Source organism: Felis catus, chromosome D1 (assembly GCF_018350175.1).
Source record: "Felis catus isolate Fca126 chromosome D1, F.catus_Fca126_mat1.0, whole genome shotgun sequence".
Taxonomy (NCBI): domain Eukaryota; kingdom Metazoa; phylum Chordata; class Mammalia; order Carnivora; family Felidae; genus Felis; species Felis catus.
The window spans coordinates 55,307,660-55,330,694 of NC_058377.1; the positions used below are offsets into that span (position 1 = coordinate 55,307,660).

The 23,035-nt window shown below is 53.5% G+C and overlaps 2 protein-coding genes across 4 annotated transcripts in view; both read right to left on the reverse strand.

Annotated features, from left to right (window-relative positions):
• The window catches only part of CAPN5 (calpain 5), a 53,219-nt gene extending 46,737 nt beyond the window's left edge, over nucleotides 1-6,482 (reverse strand). The window contains exon 1 of one of the 3 annotated variants that reach the window (XM_023239405.2): nucleotides 6,347-6,482. The gene's annotated coding sequence lies outside the window, so the exon portion shown is untranslated. Of the gene's footprint in view, nucleotides 1-5,636; nucleotides 5,657-6,200; nucleotides 6,220-6,346 lie in introns of those variants that run through there. The other 2 variants (XM_023239406.2, XM_045038701.1) reach the window with 2 other exon arrangements.
• A 14,282-nt stretch (nucleotides 6,483-20,764) lies between these two features.
• Nucleotides 20,765-22,205, reverse strand: B3GNT6 (UDP-GlcNAc:betaGal beta-1,3-N-acetylglucosaminyltransferase 6). The gene has a single exon (XM_023238988.2). The coding sequence runs from the start codon at nucleotides 22,025-22,027 to the stop codon at nucleotides 20,852-20,854; it is 1,176 nt and encodes a 391-aa protein (XP_023094756.1). The 5' UTR covers nucleotides 22,028-22,205; the 3' UTR covers nucleotides 20,765-20,851.
• Between the last annotated feature and the right edge of the window lie 830 nt (nucleotides 22,206-23,035).

Consider the following 23,035-nt stretch of genomic DNA (forward strand, 5'->3'; position numbering starts at 1 on the left):
CGGCTCCTGTGTGACCCCAGGCAAGCCTCTGCCCTCCCCGGCCTGCAGGTTCTCACTGTTGCATGGGGGAAAGGGGACACTTCTCGCTTTTTTTCAATCTGCGGAGTTTGTCACCAGGACAGTCTCTTTTCCTGCTTCCTGAACCGGCCGTCTGTGCTTCTGGTACCACGTACCTCCAAGACTCCAGCTGGAAACCTGCTGAGATGGTACCCATTTCTCAGACAGGGAAACTGACACTCGATTCCTAGGTCAAGCTCCTGCACGACCCCAGAAATGAGAGCTGTACTATCTTCGTTGCAGATGAGGTCTAGGGCTCACAGAGGGAAAGGATGCATTCCGGACTGAGTCGGGGGCCTGTCTCATGTCAGGGCTACGCTCTGCCTGGCCCTCCATCCCTCCCTCAAACAGAGGCAGCGACCCACTCATCAGCCCCTGGGAGCTCCACTCAGTGAGTGCACCCTCCCCAACCTTCCCCCACACCTGCCCGATGCCCGGCCAAGGACGCGGGCAGGAGTCAGGCAGGGCTCCACCTGGGAGGTCCACCTGATTGAGGAGAGACTGAGCCCCCAGTACCAGGCTGAGAGCTCTGCTCAAAAAGGGGCACGGATTCATTCAGACAGGGCATGAAAGGCTCGCGGAGGAGGTGGCATCTAAGCAGGATCTCAGAGTGGGGCGGCTGTGACTTCGAGAGGTGGAAATGGAAGGTTAAGAGGAGGATGGAACATTCCGGGAGGAAGAAACCATTTAGGCAAGGCTGGAATACCAGGAGCGAGGGGGAGGGAGAAGGAAGAAGGCGCTAGCACAGAAGCATTGCCACAGCCGGGTAATGGTAGTCCTGAAAGCCAGGCTAAGTCCTCGGGAGGGTGCCAGCATCTGAGCTGAGCACCTGGATGGCTCACAGGAAGCTGGGATGGAAAGAAAGCCAGGACGCAGGCAGACAGACCAGACTATAGGAACAGACCCTGAGAAGCAGGGCCTCTTGTGGCACGGCCTTGGCTGTGGGGTTGGTTAAAAGGGAGACCCGGGGCGCCTGGGTGGCGCAGTCGGTTAAGCGTCCGACTTCAGCCAGGTCACGATCTCGCGGTCCGGGAGGTCGAGCCCCGCGTCGGGCTCTGGGCTGATGGCTCGGAGCCTGGAGCCTGTTTCCGATTCTGTGACTCCCTCTCTCTCTGCCCCTCCCCCGTTCATGCTCTGTCTCTCTCTGTCCCAAAAATAAATAAATGTTGAAAAAATAAATAAATAAATAAATAAAAATAAAAGGGAGACCCTGGCCAAGGCAGGGTGTGCAGCGGGCAGGGCAGGGGCTCTCTGGCTGGGGCTCTCGCTGGAGGCAGGGGTGGATGACAACCTCACCTCGGAGCAGAGGTGTGCCGGCAACGCCCACGGGGTCTGTGCACGGCTCCGCACCACCTCGTGTGCCTGCTAGAAAGCCCAGGCTGAGGAGGAATGAGCCTCAGAATGTCCCATCCACACCCTCATCATCCTCAGATGGGGAGACAGTCACTTCTTCGTGCCTCAGAGTTCTTTCGCATCTGTAAAGTGAAGGTCTGCTCTACTGGCCCAGCTCCCCCCACACACCTCTGCCCCAGGAGGGACTTAGTCCCACTGGCCTTACTCTACTCATCTGCAAAATGGGGCTCCTACCAGGCCCAGGGTGATGGTGGGGATCGAGTGACCCTCCACAGCCCTGGGTTTGTTGAATAAATGACCACGATGAGACGTGCACCACTCTGAAAGGCCTGACATACTGTCAGGCGCAGGACAGGGTCTGGTCACTGGGGCAACCCACGGGGACATGCCAGCACACTCCCCTCCTCCAAAAACCCCTGAGCTCTGGCTACCATGGTCTCAGGCTGGGCTCTAAGGCCAGAGGTGCAGCAGCCCGAGGCTCTGCTCACAAAAGTTCCTAGGCTGGGGAAGGAGGGGGAGGGGAGACGGAACACCGAGGATGAGCACAGGGGGGAAGCCAGTGTATGTGGGTACCCGGATGGGGGATCTCTCGGAATGGCCTGCCACGATGGTGAAATCGGTCCCAGTGGCAGGCTGAGGAATGCCGCCCCACCCAAATATCAATGTCCTAATCCTTGGAACCTGACGAGGTTACTTTATACGGCAAAAGAGATTTTTTTGCAGATGTGATTAAGGATCTCGACTTGTGGAGATTATCCTGGATTATCCAGCTGGGCCCTAAATGTAATCACAGGTGTCCTTATCCAAGGGGGACAGAAGGAGATGCGACTCCAGAAGAGGACAAAACAACAGGACAAGGAAAGCAGACAGGCCGGGGTCGTGAGGTCAGAGGAAGGCCAGCAGCCACTAGAAGCTGGAAGAGACACGGACCAGATTCTCCCCTGGAGCTTCGAAAAGGAACGGGCCTGCCGATACAAGTTTGGTCCCCTACGACTCATTTCAGACTTCTGACCTCCAAAAGCGTAAGAGAACGAACTGGTGCTGTTTTCAGCCGTTAGGTTTGCATTCATTTGTTACCACAGCAAGAGAAAACAAATACCATTCCTGAAGAAGGTTGTGGGCAGGCATGGATGTGGCCTCACACCTCTCTGCTCAAGGGAGTGAGTGAATCAGCTAGCGATATTCATCCTGAATTGCTTCAATGTAAAACAAAGTCACTCCAAACTTCTGTGTCTTAGTTACTGGTAACAAGCCGCTCGGGGCCCACCGCACCTGACCAGCATAAATGATACAGCAGCAGGCAGCACGCTGGCGGGTGCAGGCCACCAGGCTCTCTGCCTTTTGTCCCCCAGGATACAAGATCCTGTGGCCATCCGCTGAGCACACCCCATCACTGATGGTTAGCTGAGTACCAATGGACGGGCTTTGTCTGCTCCGGCCACTAGCCCCTTCTCCCACAAGACCACGTGTGCCCCACTGTGGCAGCAAACCACAGCACTCCCCCCCGCCACCCAGGCCACCACAGCCTCAGCCACTGGCACCCTCAGACCTCTATAGCCCTGCCCCGGGAGAGCTGGGGCCCCCAGAAACACATCTCTGAACAAGTAGATTGGGAAGCAGTAACTCAGGCCAGGACAGCAAGCAAATGCTCACATTCCATTAGCTTCCTGTATCCAAGCCTGAGGGCAGCTTCCTACAACATCCTGGATTAAAATCCCAAAGGGCCTTAGCCCATTTTGCCTTTAGTGAGCAGGGAAAAGCAGGCCCTGAGGCCAAGGGAAGTGGGCAGCCTGGCCTAACAGAATGCAGTCCCAGGGCGTCACCATCAACTGAATGCAGTCCCAGGGCGTCACCATCAACCTGGGGAGAAGCCACCAAACCGGGGCGGGTCTTGAAGGAGAGGCCTGGGGGACCACTGCCAGCCAAGAACTGTCCTGAGTAGCAAGGCATGAAGGGGCAGAAGAGGTCTCCGGGGGGGACTTGAGGGGTGGAGGGAAGGGGCTCTAACGGCACTCAAAACTTGAGGACGGGGGCAGGGTGGGGAGGTGAAGAGAAGACCAGCTGTGGACAGCTGTCCCCATGTGTCTGCACAGGCCCCAAAGCGGCTGGCGGGTCTCCCCAGGTCCCCAACTCTGAGGGGTGCAGACCTGCCCTCTGCAGCTGGGGGAGCCTAAGGCCTGCTGCTGAGCTTTATGTATGACCGTTAGGGGGACAGGAGACTTTGAGAGGCCCAGGGACTTGGATGGGCAGATAGGCAGCAAGACCACTGACTGGAAGCTTCTGAGCCTAGCTCTCCACACCCAGTGGAAGACTGAGAGGAGGGGCTTCCACATCAATGGGAGGAACTCTTTCTTCTTTTCCCTTCTCCCAGAGTTTCCCCCTCCTTGCTGTGGGCTGTCTCCCCCAGGGAAGGGACTAGGCGATACCAACTGTCAATTACTGTTGACCTTGAACAACGATGGGGGTTGAAGCAGGGGTTAGGGGTGCCGATTCCCGCACAGTCAAAACTCCACGTGTAACTTTGGACTCCGCCAAACTTTACTGCTAATAGCCTACTGCTAATAGCCTATCATTAACCAGAAGCCTTACCAATAACATAAACAGTTAACACATACTTTGTACGTTGTATGTATAATACGTTGTAGGTACAATACACAAAGCTAGAGAAAATAAGAAAATCCTAAGGAAGAGAAAATACATTTACAGTACTGTAAAGAACCCATGCAGGAGTAGACGCATGCAGTTCAAACCCGGGTTGCTCAAGGATCCACTGTACTATTAATTATAATGGCTATCAAACACCAGGTCCTTAGTGAAGCACTTTCAGCGACACGATCTCCCTTAATCATCGTCATTCGATGTCATCGACTCCCTGTCATCAAGCAGTATTCATCCCTGGGCACAGGTAAGGGCAGAACCAGCCTCAGAGAAGAAGCCTGGACACAAGGACAGGCCTGCAGGGAGGAGATGGTAGAGAGAGGCTTTTCTGTGCCCTCTGTGGGCTCCATGCCAGCCTCCTGTTCAGGGACCAGGGCTTCAGGGCTGTCCTGAGAGCCTGTGGAGAAGGCAGAAGCAGCCAGAAGGCCTGGGGGCAGTGTCCTGGACGTTGCCCCCCAAAACCCACAGGCCTCCCACAGCCAACTTCCATCTTTGACTTCCCCCGGTGGTGGCCCCATCTCCAAAAGGGCTCCCGGACCCACCCTCCCTCTGCACGAGGGCCGTGTGCACCCCCTGAGCATCTCACATTCACACTACCCCAGCTCTGGGAATCTGTTATCAGATCCCCTCCCTAGCCCTGGGCGGGGGCTGGGCAGAAGAGAGGCAGAGGAGTGGGGAGAGGGCCTCTCGCGGCCGTGGCCTCCTCCTCACTGGGCTCTATAGTAACCCGCTCCGCACAGAGCCAAAGAAGGATGACCGTTCTTGTTCTCAGAGGCACATCTGACCATTTAAGGCCCTTCCCCACAGGGCTACCACTCAGTTTCACACCTCCAGGCCTCTTCCCGGGCCTGCAATGCCTGCCCTTTCTCTTCCGCTTGCTGAATTGTTCATCCTAAGACCCAGCACCGAAGTGTCTGCGGTGAAATCTCCCCCAGCTCCCAGGCAGGTCCCTGCCCTGGGCCCCAGTACTGGGTGTATGCTCACAGGGGCTTATCTGTTGACCCATCTGCCTCACCAGTCAGAAGGGAGGCTCATCAGGGCAACGACCCCACCTCAATGTCCTGGCACCCAGCTCTGGACTGGCCTGAGGCAGCTGCAACTGTGTCCACCCTACCCTGCCCAGTCCCTCAGCCAGGCAAAGCAGCCAGGCCTCCCCACCCCTACCCCAGGACTCTGGGGACTGGAGCAGGGAGACCAGGCCCAAAGTCCCTGGGAAGTCTCAATCCTTGCAGTAGAACACGGTGGGTTCCCCTAGGAGGCCTCACACTCAGGGCTGGCTGAGCCCTACTCTCGAACCTCTCTCTTCCAGGAAGTCTACCCAGATTTTTCCCTGGAATGGTTGGCCTCAGCACTGTATTCTCCAACGCTAGTACAGGAAGAAGATTCTGACCTGTGAGCCAAGCAGACCTAGGTTCAAATCTTGGCTCAGCAGCCCTGAGAGACAATTTTAGCTCACTTCATCCTCTGCCCTACCCTCCTCATCCCTGTGAGGGCTGGGGCTGATTGGCTCCACATGAAATGAGACATGGACAGACGGCACCTGTTACTGATCTCCTGTCCTACCTCACCTCTGGACGCCAGGCGGGTTTCCCCAGGTCCCCAACTCTGAGGGGCGTAGGCAGGATCAGAGAAGCCCAAGATCCATTCTCTCCCAGATCTCCCCACCTCCCCCAGCCCAGACTGACACGCCGAAGCCTAGCAGCCCAGGAAAAGGCCCTTATCGAACCAGGGAGGGTCAGGGCGGGAATCGGCCTGGGCCCTGCCCCTTTCCCAAGCCTCCAGGGCCAGGGTTGAAGCCTCCAGGGCCAGACTGAGGGGGGCATCCAGGGGGGCTTGTGGAACTGAACGGATGGAGGACTGGGAAGAGGAGAGGAAAGAGGAATGGTGAGGAAGATGAGAAGAGACAGTCAAGCCCGGGCGGGGTGGGGGCGGGGGGGGGGAGGTTAAACCTCACCGCTTCAGTACTAAGAAACTGGCCCCGGAACACCCACCCAGAGGGAGGTGGAAGAGGCCCCAGGCCGCCGGGGTGGGGATGGGGGTGGGCTGTAGTCCGCGGGCGGGGGGGGGGGGGGCGGTTTCTCGAAGCCCCACCCCCACCCCATCCCGCCCGGGGCCTCAAGGACCGCGCTCACCTCCTTCCTCCCCCGGAAGGCGCTCCGGCACACCTATTCGTGCTCACAGGGCACGCACCGGCCCGCGCCGCACCCGCACACACACCTCCGAAACACACACGAACACGCGCGCTCGCACACGCCTCCCTCTGCGCAGCGCCTCCTACCTGCCGCGCCGCCGCGGCTCCGGCGAGACACGGACGCAGGACACCGCTCGGCCGCGGGAACCCAGGCTGCACCGGCCTCCGGCTCGGGCCGGGGATCCGGCTGGGGCTGGTCTGGGGCGGGGGCTCGAGCTCCGACTCCCAGGCTGCGGCCCGCCCCGCCCCGCGGCCTCCGCCCATTTGGGGACAGAGGCGTGGTCTCCAACGGGGCGGGCGTGCCAGGCTTGCTGCGCAGGCGAACTGGTGCGGTGCCTTGGGGCGAACCCGCTAGGGGGTGGCCGCCGGGTTCCCTCTCCCGGGTAGGAGGGCACCTGGGGGCCGCACGGCTCGGCCCGACCTCTCTCGGCTAGATCGGGCCCCCGGTCTCCCTCCTTCCCTCCCAGCCGCCCTAGTTCCGCTCTGGAGTAGCTCCGGGAGCGCCTGAGGGCCGAACTCAGGTCTACTCTGCTCGAAGGTTCTGCGCCAGCCCCGCACAAGGCTTGCAGGCCGCCCGCACTTCGGGCATGCATCTTGTGTGGAGAGTCGCGCAAGGCCAAAACAGGGGCCTGGGAAAAGAGGGGCTTGAAGAGGCGAGCTCCCGTCTCTTCCCCATCTCCAAGGTTCGGGATGAGGAGGGGGGGGGCGGCTCTAGAGCCCGGAGAGGCACACACAAAGGCCCTTAGATTGCGGAAAGCTGGCCCCAGGCCCGTATTGAGCATTGATGCGTGTGCAATAGGACTGCTTCAGGAGCTGCATGTTTCCGGAGTAAGGTTGAGAAGGTTCGTGAGTGACCAACCCTGGCACACAGGGGCTCAGAGCTCCTGGCAGACATGCCTCTGTGATCTGTTCGTCCGAGGCCTACGCTGGCCCACTTTGCAGATACAGAAACTCCTGCCCACTCACCGGGATTCTCAGGCCCACTCACCCGGATTCTCAGTCTCGTTTAATGATCTCATTAAATTCTCAGGCACTCAGACTACCCGGCCACCGCCTCACACTCTTCGGTCCCAGACCTCCCAGAAGTTTCTTTCTCCCCAGGATGTAGCTCCAGCCCCACCTCCCCCCTTTCCCCTTCTCTGGTCCCTATCCAGACAAGGAAGACTTTCAAATATGCAACCATGACCGGCCACCCACAGAACAACGTTCCGAAATTGCCCCAGTGCCGACTCCCCCAACCATAGCCCATTGCTGGGCCTGTGCCCTGGGCTGCAGCCTCCCCAGGTTCTCAGTGCTCCTCTCGAGGCCGTTGGCTCCCCCACCCTCAGACTGTGGTTTTGCTGCTCTGCCGCTATCTGGAAAGCTGTTCCTTCCTCCAGGAAGCAAGTGCTGATAATCAAGCCTCTGGAGCCATGGCCTCCATCACCAAGCCCCTCTCCACTCGGAAGCCCTACCCCCCCTTCTTCAGCGTTCGCACCCTTTGTTTGTGCTTCTTGCCTGGCCCTAAATTCAGTAAATTCACGCTGCCTCTCTTGGAGTTAGTGGTGGAGTCTCGGCCCCCTTCCCGGCCTCCCTGTGAGGCTGAGGCTCATTCTGGGGAAGACAGTAAAACTTGGTGAAGCCAGGCAGGTCTGGCTCCGGTCCTCGCCCTGCCAGTTACTGGCCGTGTGATCCAGGCAACTCCTCTGTCCCTTTTCCTGTCTGTCAACTGGGCTTCTAGCAGAAAGGTGTGATGATCCGGTACAGGCAAGTTGTGGGGCCCAGTAAGGCCCCATCATGTAGGGTATTGGGTAGTATTGCCTCTGGGCTGGGGAACTCCCACCTGGTCAAAGGGGGGCCCGGGGGTCATGTGTGAGAAGACATTTGCCTCAGCCTGCCAAACGGTGGAGCTCAGAAGATGCCTGGGCCCCTTTTTGTTTTCAGAGCGATGCAAGGACGAGAAGGGTATCATGTAATGATTGCAAGCATGAACTTTGGACTCACTGCCTCAATTTGTGTTAGGGGTGTGACCTTGGGCAAGGCACCTGACCTCTGTGTGTTCCAGTTATGGCAGGAAAGGAGGATAAAATAGGCAGAGAGGGAAAGGATAGGACCTGAGGTACCCAGACGTGGAAAAACACCTATTTTGGAACAATGCCCGATGTAGCATACCACAGCAGGCCCCTCAGGCTTAAGGTTCCTCTTAAGAATGTAACGGACCCCACCTATTCCCCCTCAGGTTTCCCTCAGGCACCTGAGGAAAGACCTGGGTGTGGCCCTAGACCACCCCTCATTCAATGGAAACGAGCCAATCAGGAATGGACCACCCAGCACCTAGAGCTATCCAGCCAATAAGGGTGGGACCCGAGAGGGAACAGGGGAGAAGGGGAGGGGAGGGGGGGGCTAACCAAAACCTTATAGAACAAAGACACTTGCCTATTGTCGCGGGCATTCCCTTTCTCCGGAAAGAGGTCTTCCCTACTATTCTCCCTTTCTAATCTTAGACTCTAGAAAACTTTTGCCTGCTGCTCATTTTGTGTCCACCTCTTCGTTCTTCGAAGCGGCGGGACAATGAATCCCGGGTATTGTGGTAAAAAAAAAAATCCTGCAACACAGTCCCGTCCCTATAAAATCAGTATAGTAGCCTTCACATCATGGAGTTGAAGGAGCTAAATGGGCCACGCCTGTAAAGCCCCTAGAGTGGCCCCCGGGCTCAGAGTCAAGGCTCAGCACAGTTCAGCCGAGGTTACCTTCATCCAGTCCACCCCTCTCATTCTGTGCAGGCACCGGGTCCTGAGAAGCAGAGACGTGTACACGTGGCTGGTTAGAAGGCCAGGCCTTCCAGAAGGTCAGTCCTGCAAGGGCCCACTCAGAGCCCATCCCTGGCAGTTCCCACCTTCTCGGACAAATGAGGAAAGGGGCCGAGAGAGAGAGAGAGAGAGAGAGAGAGAGAGAGAGAGAGAGAGACTTGTCCAGGGCACCCATTCTGGCTGGGGGTGCGGGGGGAGGCACTGGCCCTGCTCTTGTTGAGAGGAGAGTTGTATATGGTCTGCAGACAAGTCAGGAAAAACCTGGTCTCCCAGCAAGCTTGAGGAAGGGGTGGGGCTCTAGTGATGCTCTGGCGACACTCAGTTTTCACGAACTGAGTCACGGAACGGTGCCATCACGGGGCCTGCTGTGTAGGTGCGTTTCCCACTTAATTCTCACGGTCACCCTCTGCAGAAGCCCTCGTTAGGCCCATCGTGCAGATGACAGAACTGAGCCTCAGAGACATGCCCCAGCGATGCAATTAGGAAATGGTAGAACTGGGGTCCACACCTACCCTGTCTGATGCCACTCTTGTGCCCTCCCCCTTCTTCCCCTTCCCCTCCTCCTCCTCCTCTTCCTCCTCCTCCTCCTCCTCCTCCTCCTCTCTCCCTCCAGGGAAAATTCACCTCTGTGGGCTCCTTGATTGGCTATCCAATCTCTGCTTGCATCCCCCTGCAACTGGGAGCTCTTTCCCTCCCAGGGCAGCCCTTTCAACTCCTCTGGGGAGAGTGTTTTGTCACCCAAAGCTGACCCTTCTCCCTCTCCATGGTTCTGCAGGTCTCCATACCACGCCCCCCGCTCCCCAACTTCACCAGAGCCTGGCCACAGAATCTTCTCTGCTCCAGACCAGACATCCCTTACCTTGACTGCTCCTGTGTGTAATCAGGTTTCCCAGGTGAAGTTCGTACAATAATAATTTCTTTCAAAAATCTCAGCACATCTAATTGGTTAGCTATTGTTTGAGAACCCTAAGGGAAGCCCCTCGGCATGGTGAGTGGCTGGTGTCTTGGGGGGAAATATTCAAATAACTGCATCAACCACTTCCCCTACTGCCATGGAGCCATGGGGTCAGGATTATAGGGAGGGGAGTTGAGTCAGACACACAGAACTTTCAGGCTGGGAATGGTTGCTAACGGTATATTCTCCAAAGAGTACAAGAGATGGGAGGGTCACGTTGGACTTCCAGCAGACACATGGAAAATGGCGATGCAGAGGGCAAGATTACCTTTGATTTGCCCTTGATTCCATGCTTCTCTGACACATTTTTTTCAGAGAAAAATGCCATTATTTTATTGGTATCCTGGATATTACTAAGAACCAGCCAGAACCAAGTGGAATTTATTCCAGGAATGCAAGTTTGGTTTAATATTAGAGAATCCATTGTGTTAGTTTGCTAGGGCTTCCATAGCAAAATTCCCCAAACTAGGACACTTAAACAGCAGAAATGTATTGTCTCACAGTTCTAGAGCCTAGAAGTCCAAGATCACGTGTCATCAGGGTTGGGACCTTCTGAGGGCTGTGAAGGAGAATCCATTCCATGCCTTCCTCCTAGCTTCTGGTGGCTTGCTGGCATTTCTCATGTAGCCACAACACCCTGATCTATATGTTCACGTTCACATGTGTTCTCTCTTTGTGTGTATCTATCTCTGCGTCCAAATTTCCCCTTTTTATAGAGGCACCAGTCATATTGGAGGAGGGCCCACTTTAATGACCTCCTTTCTTGATCACTTCTTTAAAGAACCCATCTCCAAGTAAGATTACATTCTGAGGTACTGGGGGTTAGACTTCAATGTCTTCTGGGGGACGCAAGTGAACCCATAATAAGCACGTGCCATATTAATGAATCTAAGAGGAAAACCATATGATATTCTCTATAGACGCCAAGAAAGCCTTTAGCAAGATTCAACACCCATTCATGATAAAAATACTCAGCGACATAGGAAGTGAGGGATACTTTTTCAAATGATAAAATGTGGTTCTAAAGCCAGCATCTTATTTCATCAAAGAAACACTAAAAGCATTTCCATGAAGATGAGGAAGCAGGCAAGAATGGCCACTCACTCCACCACTATTCCACATTGTACTAGAGGTATTGGCCAATGCAATTAGACAAGATAAATCAATTGGAGGCCTGACAATAAGTAAAGAAGAAACAAAACTACCTGAAAAATCACAAGGGAGCAATGACAAAACTAATTCAAACAGTAAAAGAGTTCAGTAAAGTAGCAGGATGTAAAGTTAAAATATAAAATTCAATAGCTTTTATATATACAAACAATAAACAGAGGTCCTAAGGGGAGAGAAAACCCTATTTGTGATAACAGCAACAAAAAAGATTAAATGCTTAGGAGCAAATTTAACTAGAAATGTGTAAGACCTATAGGAGGAAAAATTGAAACATTCTTGAAAGACACTAAAGAAAAACAATTGAAAAGACATCCTCTGAGGGATGAGTCAACATCATAAAGATGTTAGTTCTCGCTATGTTAATTTGCAATTTCAATACAATCCCATTAAAAATAATGGCAAGCTATTTTACGAAGAGAGACGAGTTGATGCCAAAGGGCATATGAAAAATAAACACGCAACAATAGGCAAGAAAACACTGGGAAAGAAACACGGTAAGGGTTTACCAGACATTAAAAATGGAATTTCCAGGGCACCTGACTGGCTCAGTCAGTAGAGCGTGCGACTCGTGATCTCAGAGTCGTGAGTTCAAGCCCCACACTGGGTGTAGAGGCTATACTTAAGAAAAATGTGTACCAGACATTAAAACAACAAAAGCTTCTGTAATTAAAAATGGGTGGCACCGACACATGAATAGATAAATTGCAATAGACTAAAAAATTTAGAAATAGACCCAAGTATATCATTATCCCAGTGATTTGAGATGCACCTTTGTTACATACTAAAGATAGACTTTCTCATAAATGATACTGGGTAGCCACGTGGAAAGAGGAAAAAAAAAATAGACCCATATGTTCCACCCAATAAAAAGAAACTACACGGTTTAGGGCTCTGAGTGTTCAACTGAAACCATACAAAGACTAGAAGGAAACATGGGTGACTTCCTCTTTAGGTGTCGTGTTGGGAAAGACTTTCTGATGATGTTTCAAATCCCCGAGGCCACAAAAGAAAATACTGACAAATTTGACTGCATGGAAGTTAAAAAAAAACTTTGCCTGACACAAATCACCATAAACTAAATCCACAGACAAATGACTTCCTAGAAGAAAATACTCACAACATCATACCACAAACAAAAGGCAGACCTCCCTAATACATAAGTAACTCTTCAAAATTGAGGTACAAAACCTAAAACCCAATAGTAAAATGAGAGGAAAGGCATGGCACACCATTGACCAAAAACGGTATAAAAATTGGCCCTCAAACAAATTGGCCCCTTGGAAAAAAACGTTCAAGGACACTGAAAATTAGAGAAAGGCAAATTAAAACAACTCTGAGAAAGATACCATTTCTCACCTATCAGACTGACAAAAAATGAAAAACATCACAACACATTCTGTTGGCGAGGCATTTGAATACATTTGAGTACATAGCTGGTCGGAATGCAAATTGGTGCAACCTTCTGGAAAGAAATTTAGCACTACCTAACAAAATTAAACATGTGCTTACGCTTTCCCCTGGCAATTCCACTTTTTTTTTTTTTTTTAATGTGTATTTATTTTTTGAGAGAGAAAGAGACAGAGAGACAGAGACAGAGCATGAGCAGGGGAGGGGCACAGAGAGAGGGAGACACAGAATCTGAAACAGGCTCCTGGCTCTGAGATGTCAGCCAGAGAGTCCGATGCGGGGTTCAAACTCATGAACTGCGAGACGGTGACCTGAGCTGAAGTGAAGTTGGACGCTTCACCGACTGAGCCACCCAGGCGCCCCTGGCAATTCCACCTCTATGGATCTGCTTTGCAGATAAGCTTCCAGCAATGTGAAAACACATGTGCAAAAGGCTTTTTATTGAAGCATAATTTTTTATTGCAAAATCTTGGAAACAATCTATCATACATGGGAGACTAGTTGAATAGATTACAGCCGAGCCATATGGAGACCTTTGCAGCTTTAAAAAATAAATAAAATAGGGGCGCCTGGGTGGCGCAGTCGGTTAAGCATCCGACTTCAGCCAGGCCACGATCTCGCGGTCCGTGAGTTCGAGCCCCGCGTCGGGCTCTGGGCTGATGGCTCAGAGCCTGGAGCCTGTTTCCGATTCTGTGTCTCCCTCTCTCTCTGCCCCTCCCCCGTTCATGCTCTGTCTCTCTCTGTCCCAAAAATAAATAAATGTTGAAAAAAAAATTAAAAAAAATAAAATAAAATAAAATAAAATAAAATAGCTGAGGAAGATTTCTGAATTGATGTGGCATCAATTCCAGACACATTATTAAGTGTGTGTGTGTGGGGGGGGGGAAGGCAAAGGCCAAAGCGCGTCAATATAGTATCTTGCTCTTCATGTCAGAAAGAAGAGAATATAAGAACACACAGAGGTATCTGCTCATCTGGGCAAAGGAAATATAGGAAGCACAGGTGAATCTTTGGAAGAGGCTGGTTCCTCCAGGGCAGGTGGAAAGAGGTGGAGAGAGTGAGGACTGGAAATGGGAGAGCAGGGGCATGGAGAGACTGCTATATCTCCAAGTGTGTCTTTTAAAATGTGTATTATTCTGGGGCGCCTGGGTGGTTCAGTCGGCTGAGCGTCGGACTTCAGCTCAGGTCATGATCTCACCGTCTGTGAGTTCAAGCCCCGCGTCGGGCTCTGTGCTGACAGCTCAGAGCCTGGAGCCTGCCTCAGATTCTGTCTCTCTCTCTCTCTCTCTGTCCCTTCCCCACTCTCACTCTGTCTCTCTCTCTCTCTCTCAAAAATAAACATTAAAATATTTAAAAACAAAGAAATAAAATGTGTATTATTGAGACATAATTTACATACCATAAAATGCACCCTTTTGAGGGGTAAGTCAGTGGATTTTAGACTGCAAAATCGTGCAGCCCTCGCCATGATCTCGTTCCAGAACACTTTCATCATCCCGTTCGTCGTCCCTCCCCTCAATGCCTGGCGACCCCTGATCTACTTTCCTGTCTCTGCAGATTTGCAGATCCATATAATTTGCAGATTTCATATAAATAGAGTCATACAATATGTGGCTTTTGGTGCCTGGTTGCTTTCACCCAGCAGAACGCTTGCACGGTTCATCCGTGTTGTAGCGTGGATCAGCACACCCATTCCTTTTTATGGCTGGATAATATTCTGCTGTGATAATATTCTACCACGTTTTGCTCATCCATTCAGCTGTTGCTGGGCCTTTGGGATCTTTCCGCTTTGGGGCTACTAAGGATAATGCTGCTATGGACATTCACGTATGAGGGCTTGTATGGACCCGTGTTTTCAATTCTTCCGTGTATATACCTGGGAATGGAATTATTGGGTCATAGGGTAACACCATGTGACATTTTTTGAGGAACTGCCAGACTGTTTCCCAAAAAGCCCAGAGCCCCCTTATGAGGACTGTGACCCTCCCCAAGCCCTGTGGAGTCACTAGGTCGGACCTGAACCAGGCTTCCTCTCTGTCCTGACAAGCTCGCCCCCTCCCGTGCCCTCTCCTAGCACTCCAAGGCTCCGAACCCTGTCCCTTCCACCTGCCGTGACCTCTGGGCTCCCTCCACTCCTTTGTCCCTCCCAGGTCAGGCACTTCCTTGCTCCCCTGCTCCCCATCTCCTCACTCTCCCCAGCCCCCCTCCTGCCCCTCAGAGCCCTTTCCCTGCAGCCAAATGAACTTTCTGAAATACAAATCCAATCCCCTATCCTATTACTTCAAACTCTTGAGAGCAGGAGTAAAGAATAGAGGATGACATTTTACAGACTAATGTCATTTCTGGGTTCTTGGGAGCATCAGAATGAACCTTCCGGAAAGACTGCTCTCCTACCAGGAAAATTATGTTAATGAGCCTGTTCGTTAACTCAAAGGCCAGGCTGAGTCTAGACAGGAGGGAGGAAGAGGGTCACCAACGCTACAGAATACTTCTGTAAATGACGGTCCCAGGGTGGAGAGGGGCCATCTCTAAAAACCGTTATGATTTGACTGAACGCCGAGAGATTGGCAGTCGCCCCTGGCAGCCTCGGGGTGGGCGTCCAGGTGGGGTTCTGGAACCGGATGGGTGGCGAGCCGGGAAGGGGACAGGGAAGGGGCAGCTCGAGGAAGCCGAGGTGGGCCTGACCTGCGAGCTCCCCCCTCACCTCCCGCCTCCCACTCCCAGGGCCACGGAGATGGGGGCGGCTGAGGAGGTTTTCCTCCCGCTGAAGGCATGAAAGATGTCATGGCTGTGTGTGTTTGCGTGCACACAAAGTGCCGTCTGCCCCCTCCTCTCTGGAGCCCGAGCGCTAGCCTCTGGCTGGTGCAGCGGCAGCTCTGGAGTCTGGGTGTGGTTGGCATCGGGCACGGCGGTTAGGGCAGCGGTCAGGGCCCGGGAGTGGCTGGCAGGAGGTCTGAGCGGGTCATTCTCCTACCTGGGCCTTGGTCTCCACATCTGGCCAAGGGCGGCGGTAATAATCCCCGTTCCCTGGCTGGCGTGAGGATTCGAGGCAGTCAGGGACTCAGAGGTGCTTTACAACATGCTGTCTCTCCATGTTAATTTACATACTAAAAAACATCGAAAAAACAGAGAGAGAGAGAGCGAGAGAGCGAGAAAGAATCTCAGGCAGGCTTGGCTTGGCGACATTAGCTCAGAGCCCGACATGGGGCTCGATCCCACTAACAACCTGATAACAACCTAAGCAGAAATCAAAAGTTGGGCGCCCAACTGATTGAGCCACCCAGGGGCGTCTAAAACACAAAACCTCTTCAAATAATTTTTTTTTTTAATTTTCTCGCACATCTTTTAGAGTCATTCTTAGGTACCTTTTTATCTCTACTTTTAAAAGATGCCTTTTCCTGAGGAGCCTGGGTGGCTCAATCGGTTAAACCTCTGACTTCGGCTCAGGTCACGGTCTTGGGGTTTCTGAGTTCCAGCCCCGCCTTGGGTTCTCTGCTGTCAGCACAGAACCCTCTTCAGATCCTATGTTCCCCTCTCTCTCTGCCCCTCCCCTGCTGATTCTCTCCCTCTCTCTCTCTCAAACTAAATTAAAAAAAAAAACAACAACACTTTTCCTGACTGCTTACTACTACTGTATAGAAATTAAATTGATTTTTGTATGTCAATTTTGTATCTGGAAAACTTGGTGCTTTATCAAATTAATGTAATCAATTATATGTCGGATTTGTGTGTGTGTGTGTGTGTTTTTCGGTGAGTTTTCTCTGCATAGACTAATGGTTCTCAGTGTGGTATACTGCCCCCTGGTTGGGAGATTAGAAAATTTGTGAGGGTTTTGTTGTGCCCAAGAAATTACACATCACAATTCATATTATTTTATTTTAAAGTGTTTTCTTTTATTAATCGCATATTAAAGTTAAAGCATTATGTTGATTTTTTTGAAAACACACGTGTGACAGATTATATTATCCAAGAATTTCACTTCGGGATACGGAAGATGGCATTAATTTGTTACAGAATGGGGAATTTGGATCCGATAGGATTGCAAACCTCTGAGGTTTTGATACTTTTCTTTCTTTTTTCAAGTCATATTTTTGAATCCTTATCTTCTCTTGCTGTGCTCTCGAGATGTCTTAGACAATGTTGAACATTGTGGATAGTGGGCACATCTAGCCTGAGTCCAAATCGTAAAGGAAATGTTTTCACCTTTTACAAAGACTTTTTTTCTAATTACGAATAGATGTTGAATTGTATCATTTTTTTCTCCTGCGTTGGAGATACATTTCTCCTGATGTGATATACCACACTGACACATATTTCTTTTTTATCCATACATTCTGATTGCTTTTTTCACTTTTATTTCTTTATTTTTTATCTTAGAGAAAGAGAGCCTGAGCAGGGGAGAGAGGCAGAGGGAGAGAGAGAGAGAGAGAAAGAGAGAGAGAGAGAATCTTAAGCAGGCTCCACGCTCAGCACGGAGCCCAATGGGTGGACCCATCCCACGACCCTGGGATCACGACCTGAGCCAATGTCAAGAGTCCTTGGCTCAACTATTGAGCCACCCAGGCACCCCTTGATTGCTTTTCTAATACTAAATAAACCACTTGGAATTTCTGGGATAAACCCATCTAGATGCTGATATATTATGCTTTTTTACGTATCGTCACGCTCCGTCTGATGGCATTTTATGTAGGATTTCGCATGTATGTTTGTGAGACAAGCCCATCAGCTTCTCTGCTTATGTGGTCCTTGTCAATTAGCGCTGGCCATAACGGTCGGGTCGGGTCGGGTCGGTGGTTGGGAGCACAGGTCCCAGGACCCAGGTTTACGCGTACCCAAGGACCTGCAGCCAGCCTGCGCGCAGAAAACGTGTGCGGGGCGCGCCCCCTGGTGGCTGTGGGTCGCAAGAGCCTGAGGAAACCAGCGGGGTGAGTGGCGCCCAGGTGGCTCTGAGGGCCAGGTGACACAGGTGGTGCCAGGGCTCTGCGGGCTGCTGCTTTTCGCTGCGCCTGATGACGAGAGCAGCTCGGCTTCAGAGACGGGGTGGCCAGGACCCAGAGGGACACCGGGACCCAGACAGGGTGACCAGGACCCTGGAGGGGCACAGCAATGTCTTTACCTGTAAAGTGGGGATAATCCATCTGCTTGTCAGGGAAGTGGGAGGAAGTCGTCAGGGCACAGAATTCAGACTTTCTAGAGAATAAGGAAGGTGTCTTCTCCTGGCCTCAGCATTCTCATTTTCTTGTCTGTTACAAGCTCTTGGTAAATGGGAGAAAGGAGAAGGGAATTCAGGATTAATGATAATTGTCTAGCACGAGAGTCTGCCCCGGGGAGGTCTGTGTGAAGGAAGCACATTTGCTCATCTAGTAATTTTAGCTTATTATTTAATTATTGTTCATTTATTCGACAAATATTTATTGGACACCGTGGTGGGAAGAATAATGGCCCTAGTCCACGCTTTAATCCGGGGAGCTTATAAATAGGTTAGGTTAAGTAGGGACAGGGAAATAAGGTTGAGGGGGAATGAAGGTTGCTGATCAATTGATCTTAAGGCAGGAAGATAATCCTGGATTATCCAACTGGGTCCAATGTCCTTAAAAGTGGAAGGAGGAGCAGGAGGGTTAGAGATGCAAGAATGCTGGTTTTGAGGATGGAGGAAGGGGCCTCTAGAAGTTGGAAAAGGCCAAGAAGCAGATTCTCCCCTAGAGCTCCAGTAAGGAATACAATCTTGATAACACCTTGGTTTTTAACCCCATGAAGCCTGTGTTGGACTTCCGACCTACAGAGCTGTAAGACAATACATTTGCGTGGGTTTAAGTGCCCAGGTTTGTGGTAATTTGTCCCAGCGGCAGTGGGAAACTAATACAGCACTGTTCCAGGCACAGCAGCAGATGCTGGGGGTTCTGGGAATTCACAGAGCTATAACTAGGTAGGGCGAGGAGCTCTGTGCCCCGGGACTAGGAGGGGGTTGGGAAAGGCTTTTCCAAGGAAGTGACACTTTATCTTATATCTGAAGCTTATATCAAATGAAGCGAGAGTGGAAAAGTGTTTCAGGCAGGGGAACAGCTTGTTGGAAGGCCCAGGGGCCAGAGAGAGTACACAGAACCTCAAGAGGCCCCAGCAGAGTGGGGAGAAATCAAGTCGGAGAAGTCAAAGGAAAGCAGGTCAAACCGCCCATCTCAGAAAGCATTTGCTTTGTATCTGAGGACAATAGGGCTGGATTTTGAGAGGGGGCCCAATTATGACCAGATCTGCCTTTTGGCTGCTGTAGGGCGGAGAGTGCATCCCTAGGTGGCCCTGGCTGAGGCCCACATAAGAGCTGGTGGTAACCCAGGCCATCTGGTGCCATGGAGAAGATGGACCGACAAGAACTGACTGGAGAGATATTTTGGAGGTAAGACCAACCTGGTGATTGACCGGATGGGGTAGGAGACAGAAGGAGAGTTTGAGATGCAACGCCCCCTTCCTGGCGTGGACAGGTCGAGGGATGACAGTGCCATTTACTGAGATGGGAACATGGGGGGAGAGGCAGGCCTGAGGTGTGCCTGCCGCACATCCAAGCTGAGGTGACCACTGAGGCAGGTGGATACGCATCGGGAGCTGAGTGAAGGTCTGTTGGAGATTCAGGGTGGACTCCGGGTTGTTGCAGAGGGAAAAAGAGGTTTCTTAACCTCGGCACTAGGACATTTTGGGTAGAGCAGTCCTTCGTTTTGAGGTAGGCCTGGAGGGTTGTCCTCACCTGCAAGGTCAGAGCGGGGTCACGTGCCGATCCATGTTCCAATCCAGGGGAAAGGGAAGGGGAGCACAGGTGCGGCAGGGTTCAAGTGCGGTCCTCATGGCGTCCACACCACATTCATCAAAGAGCCTGGTCACATGGCCATGCCCAAATGCCAGGGAGGCTGGGGAGTGTAGTCTAGGTGTGTGCCCAGGAGGGAGGGAGTAGCAGACTTTGGCAGACAGCTGGCAGCCTCCCCCGCAGGCATCCTGCATGACGCAAGAGACAGGGACGGTGGTGGTTCAAAGACACTTCCCGTAAAGGGATCGGTGCTTGTGCAGAAGCGCAGAGGGAGGAGGGAGCCCAAGAAAGGACAGCGTGAGTGGTTCCGCCCGGATGAGTCTGCCGGTGGGGAGGAACGGACCTTGTCCTAAGGGCAGGGAAGGCATTTGGTCAGCCTCCTGACTTCCTATCTGGGCTCCTTCCTTCCTGAAGTCATTCCCTCTTGTCCGTCTCCCCCAGCTGGGACCTTGATACACATTTCTGCCTCACCCTTAGGCCGTTTTCTTCATCCTCCTACTTTGCCAGGATGACTGAAAGCTCCTGGAGATCACAGAGTCCCGATCACTGATCCCTCGGCCCCCTAACTGATATCCACGACTCCAGTCACCTCCGCACACTCCCTAACCATTGTCCCTCAAGGCTATTAATCTGATCTCCCACCCCCAACACAGTTCTGTACGTCGCCCTCCATGGGCTTCCCAAATAGTGTCCAGATTCCCCTATCACTGTCTTGCATGGTTTCACCATTGCTGACCCCCACGCTGACGCCACCCTGAACCCCCCAGCCTGGTTCCCCAAGGCTGACCAACCCTCAGGCCCAGACACCGGCAGGGAGCCTGTCTCTGCCCTCTGGGCGGGAGGGCTGGTGGCGCTGGTGTGCATAGTCGAGACCACTAGAGGCGGCCATCAGCTGTGGTCGGTGGGCGTGGAGGGGACCACAATGGTGTGTTGACTGGGAATGACCACGTGGCCCTGGATCAGTCACTGTCCTCACTGAGCCGCGTGTCTACTCACTTGTGGCGGAACCGATGGACGTGACAACTCGTGTATCGTACCCAAGAGGAGACATCAGACCCCGGCTCCTCACCCCTCCCTTGTTCCACTGCCCACATGGACTCAGGGCAGGAGCGGGCCCCGGCAGGCTCCTAGAGGGGGCAGTGGAGCCGCGTTTGGAGGGGCAACTGACCTCCCTTGCCCAGCGGGCTTCATTCCTAGCTGCACACTCGAATCACCCGAGGAACTTAAAAAATACCTAGGTATCCGGGGACACCCGGCACCAACACAATCAGAGATTCTGGAGGTGGGGCCAGGAGCCAGGCTTTTGCAACCCCCGCCCCCGCCCCACCCCCACCCAGGTGATTCCAGTGTGCAGCTGGGGTTCGGGTGCACCGAGCTGGGTGGGATAGAAGGTATCCAGAGCAGGAAAGATGCGCTCTCAGCGCGGGACGCATCACGTGGGGGGCTGCTCACCCTCCCCCAGTACGCCCCACCCGTCCTCAGGAGACCCTGTGATCCGGGCCACAGCTCAGCCCGGGGTTGTGCAGCGCCTTCCACATGAGCAGCATCTCGTAGGGCGCGAAGCGGTGCACGAGCAGCAGCTGGCGGAACAGGCAGGGATCGAAGGAGGGCTGCCGGGCGCCGGGCAGCTGCACGCCGAAGGGCCGGATGCCCTCGTGGCCGCTGGGCGCCAGGCCCGCGCGCTTCAGACACATGCCCATGTAGGCGTCATCGATGGGGAAGAGCGGGGTGTCGAGGGCGGCCGCGCGCAGGGCCCCGACCGTGCGGCTGGACAGGAGGAAGCCGCCGCCGCTGCAGTACACCGGGTAGGCCGGCCCGGGGAAGAGCTGCGGCGGCACGAAGTACTTGCTCCGGCTGTCGCGTATGGGCACCGAGCCGTCCATGAGCTGCCCGGCGAAGAGGTGGCGGTCGGGCCGCTGCGCCTCCAGGAAGCCGAGCACGTTGGCCGTGTGCACGAAGACGTCGTCGTCGCCGCTGAGCAGGAAGCGCGCGTGCGGGCAGCGCACCGCCAGCCAGTCGAGCAGGTGCACGTGCTTGAGCGTGAGGTTGAGGAAGGTGTCCGCGAAGGCCCACTGCAGCACGTCGCCGTGCTCGCGCGCCTCCAGCCCCACCAGCGCCTGCAGCCGCTCGGCGCGCTCGGCGTCCTCGGGCGGGCTCGTGCCCAGCAGGAAGAGGCGCCGCACCTGCCGCCCGCCGTACAGGCGCTCCTGCCCCCAGGTGCGGCGGATGAGCTCGCGCCGCTCGTAGTTGGCGGGCGACGACTTGACCGCCAGCAGCAGGTAGACCCCGCGCCGGCCCGCGCACTTGGCCGGCGCGTCCCAGAGCAGGGGAAAGTGGCGGCAGTGGCGGTACCGCAGGAAGTCTTGGATGCGCTGCGGCAGCTGCTCGAAGTCGTCCGTGGCGTTGGCCGAGTCGTTGGCCACACACGGGCTGAACAGCCACGGCTGCGCGGCCACAGGAGCAGCAGGGGTGGCCTCGACGGATCCGTCCCACATGGTCTCCTGCGGGGACCTGGAGGCTTGGAGGAACCATAGGTGCAGGGCCAAGAAACTCACACCCACCAGAAAGAAGGTCAGAGTCTTAGGATTCAGGGACCTGCGGCAGGGAAAAGCCATCTGTGGGGGAAACCGAGTCAGAGGTGAGCCAGGAGCCATCTTCGGCGTCAGCAGAAGGGCACCCTTGCCCCATCACGTCTCTCCCGGAACCAGCCCCTTCTCAACTTTGCTGCTACAAGGTTAAGGGCAAACCACAATTCGAGATTACCCCCAAAGCATCTCACGTCTCCCACAGTCTGGAGTGTTCTGACCTTCAGAATCTCACTGTCTCCTGACATCCCCCCCCCCCCCCCCGGCGAATCCACCCAGGCTCAGCGAACTCACGTCAAAGCCAAAATCTTCATCGTCCTGTGAATTTCTATCCTGCTTCCCTACCTCAGTAAATGGCATCACCATCCACTCAGTTACTCCAGCCAGAAGCCCGGACTCTCCCCACCCTCAACTTATATCCAGACTCCATACCCTGGAGTTTCTGCATCCAAATCTCTCCACCCTTATTCCCTCCTCTCTGTCCCTGTCAGCCCTGCCCCTCTCTGATTTATTTCCTCCTTTGCCACCTTAGTCAAGGAAGCCTGAGGTGACAGCAATGGACTCAGACACACGTCAAATTCTGGCATCACCACTTAATGTGTCCTCTTGAACACGTCACTTCAGATCTCTAGGACTGAGTGTTCTCTGTAAGAAAGGGCTAGTAGATTCCTACTGTGCAGGGTTGTTGGGAGCATTAAATGAGCATAAAGTGGCCAGCCAGCGATATTATAACCTCGTTGGCATCCTCTGACCCCACTCCTTTTTTTTCTTCATGCTGGTATTATTTTCTGTTCCCTGAATATGCCAGGTCAGGCCCTCTTTTCTGTGTATCTAACTCCCCCCGCCTGCCCAGGGGCACCTGAAGCCCTGCTTTCATGAAGAACCCCTCAAGACAAATCCCAGATCACAGTAGCCTTTTTTGTATTTACTCCCTGCTAAATCCTGTCGCACCGGCTCCTGTCCTTGAAACACACTTGTCTCTGTTTAAGAGATGCCACTCCCTTCTGGCTTTCTGTCTCCTTCTTTCGCCACGTCTTTCGATTCCCTTTGGTCATTTCCTCCTCTTTCCACCTTTAA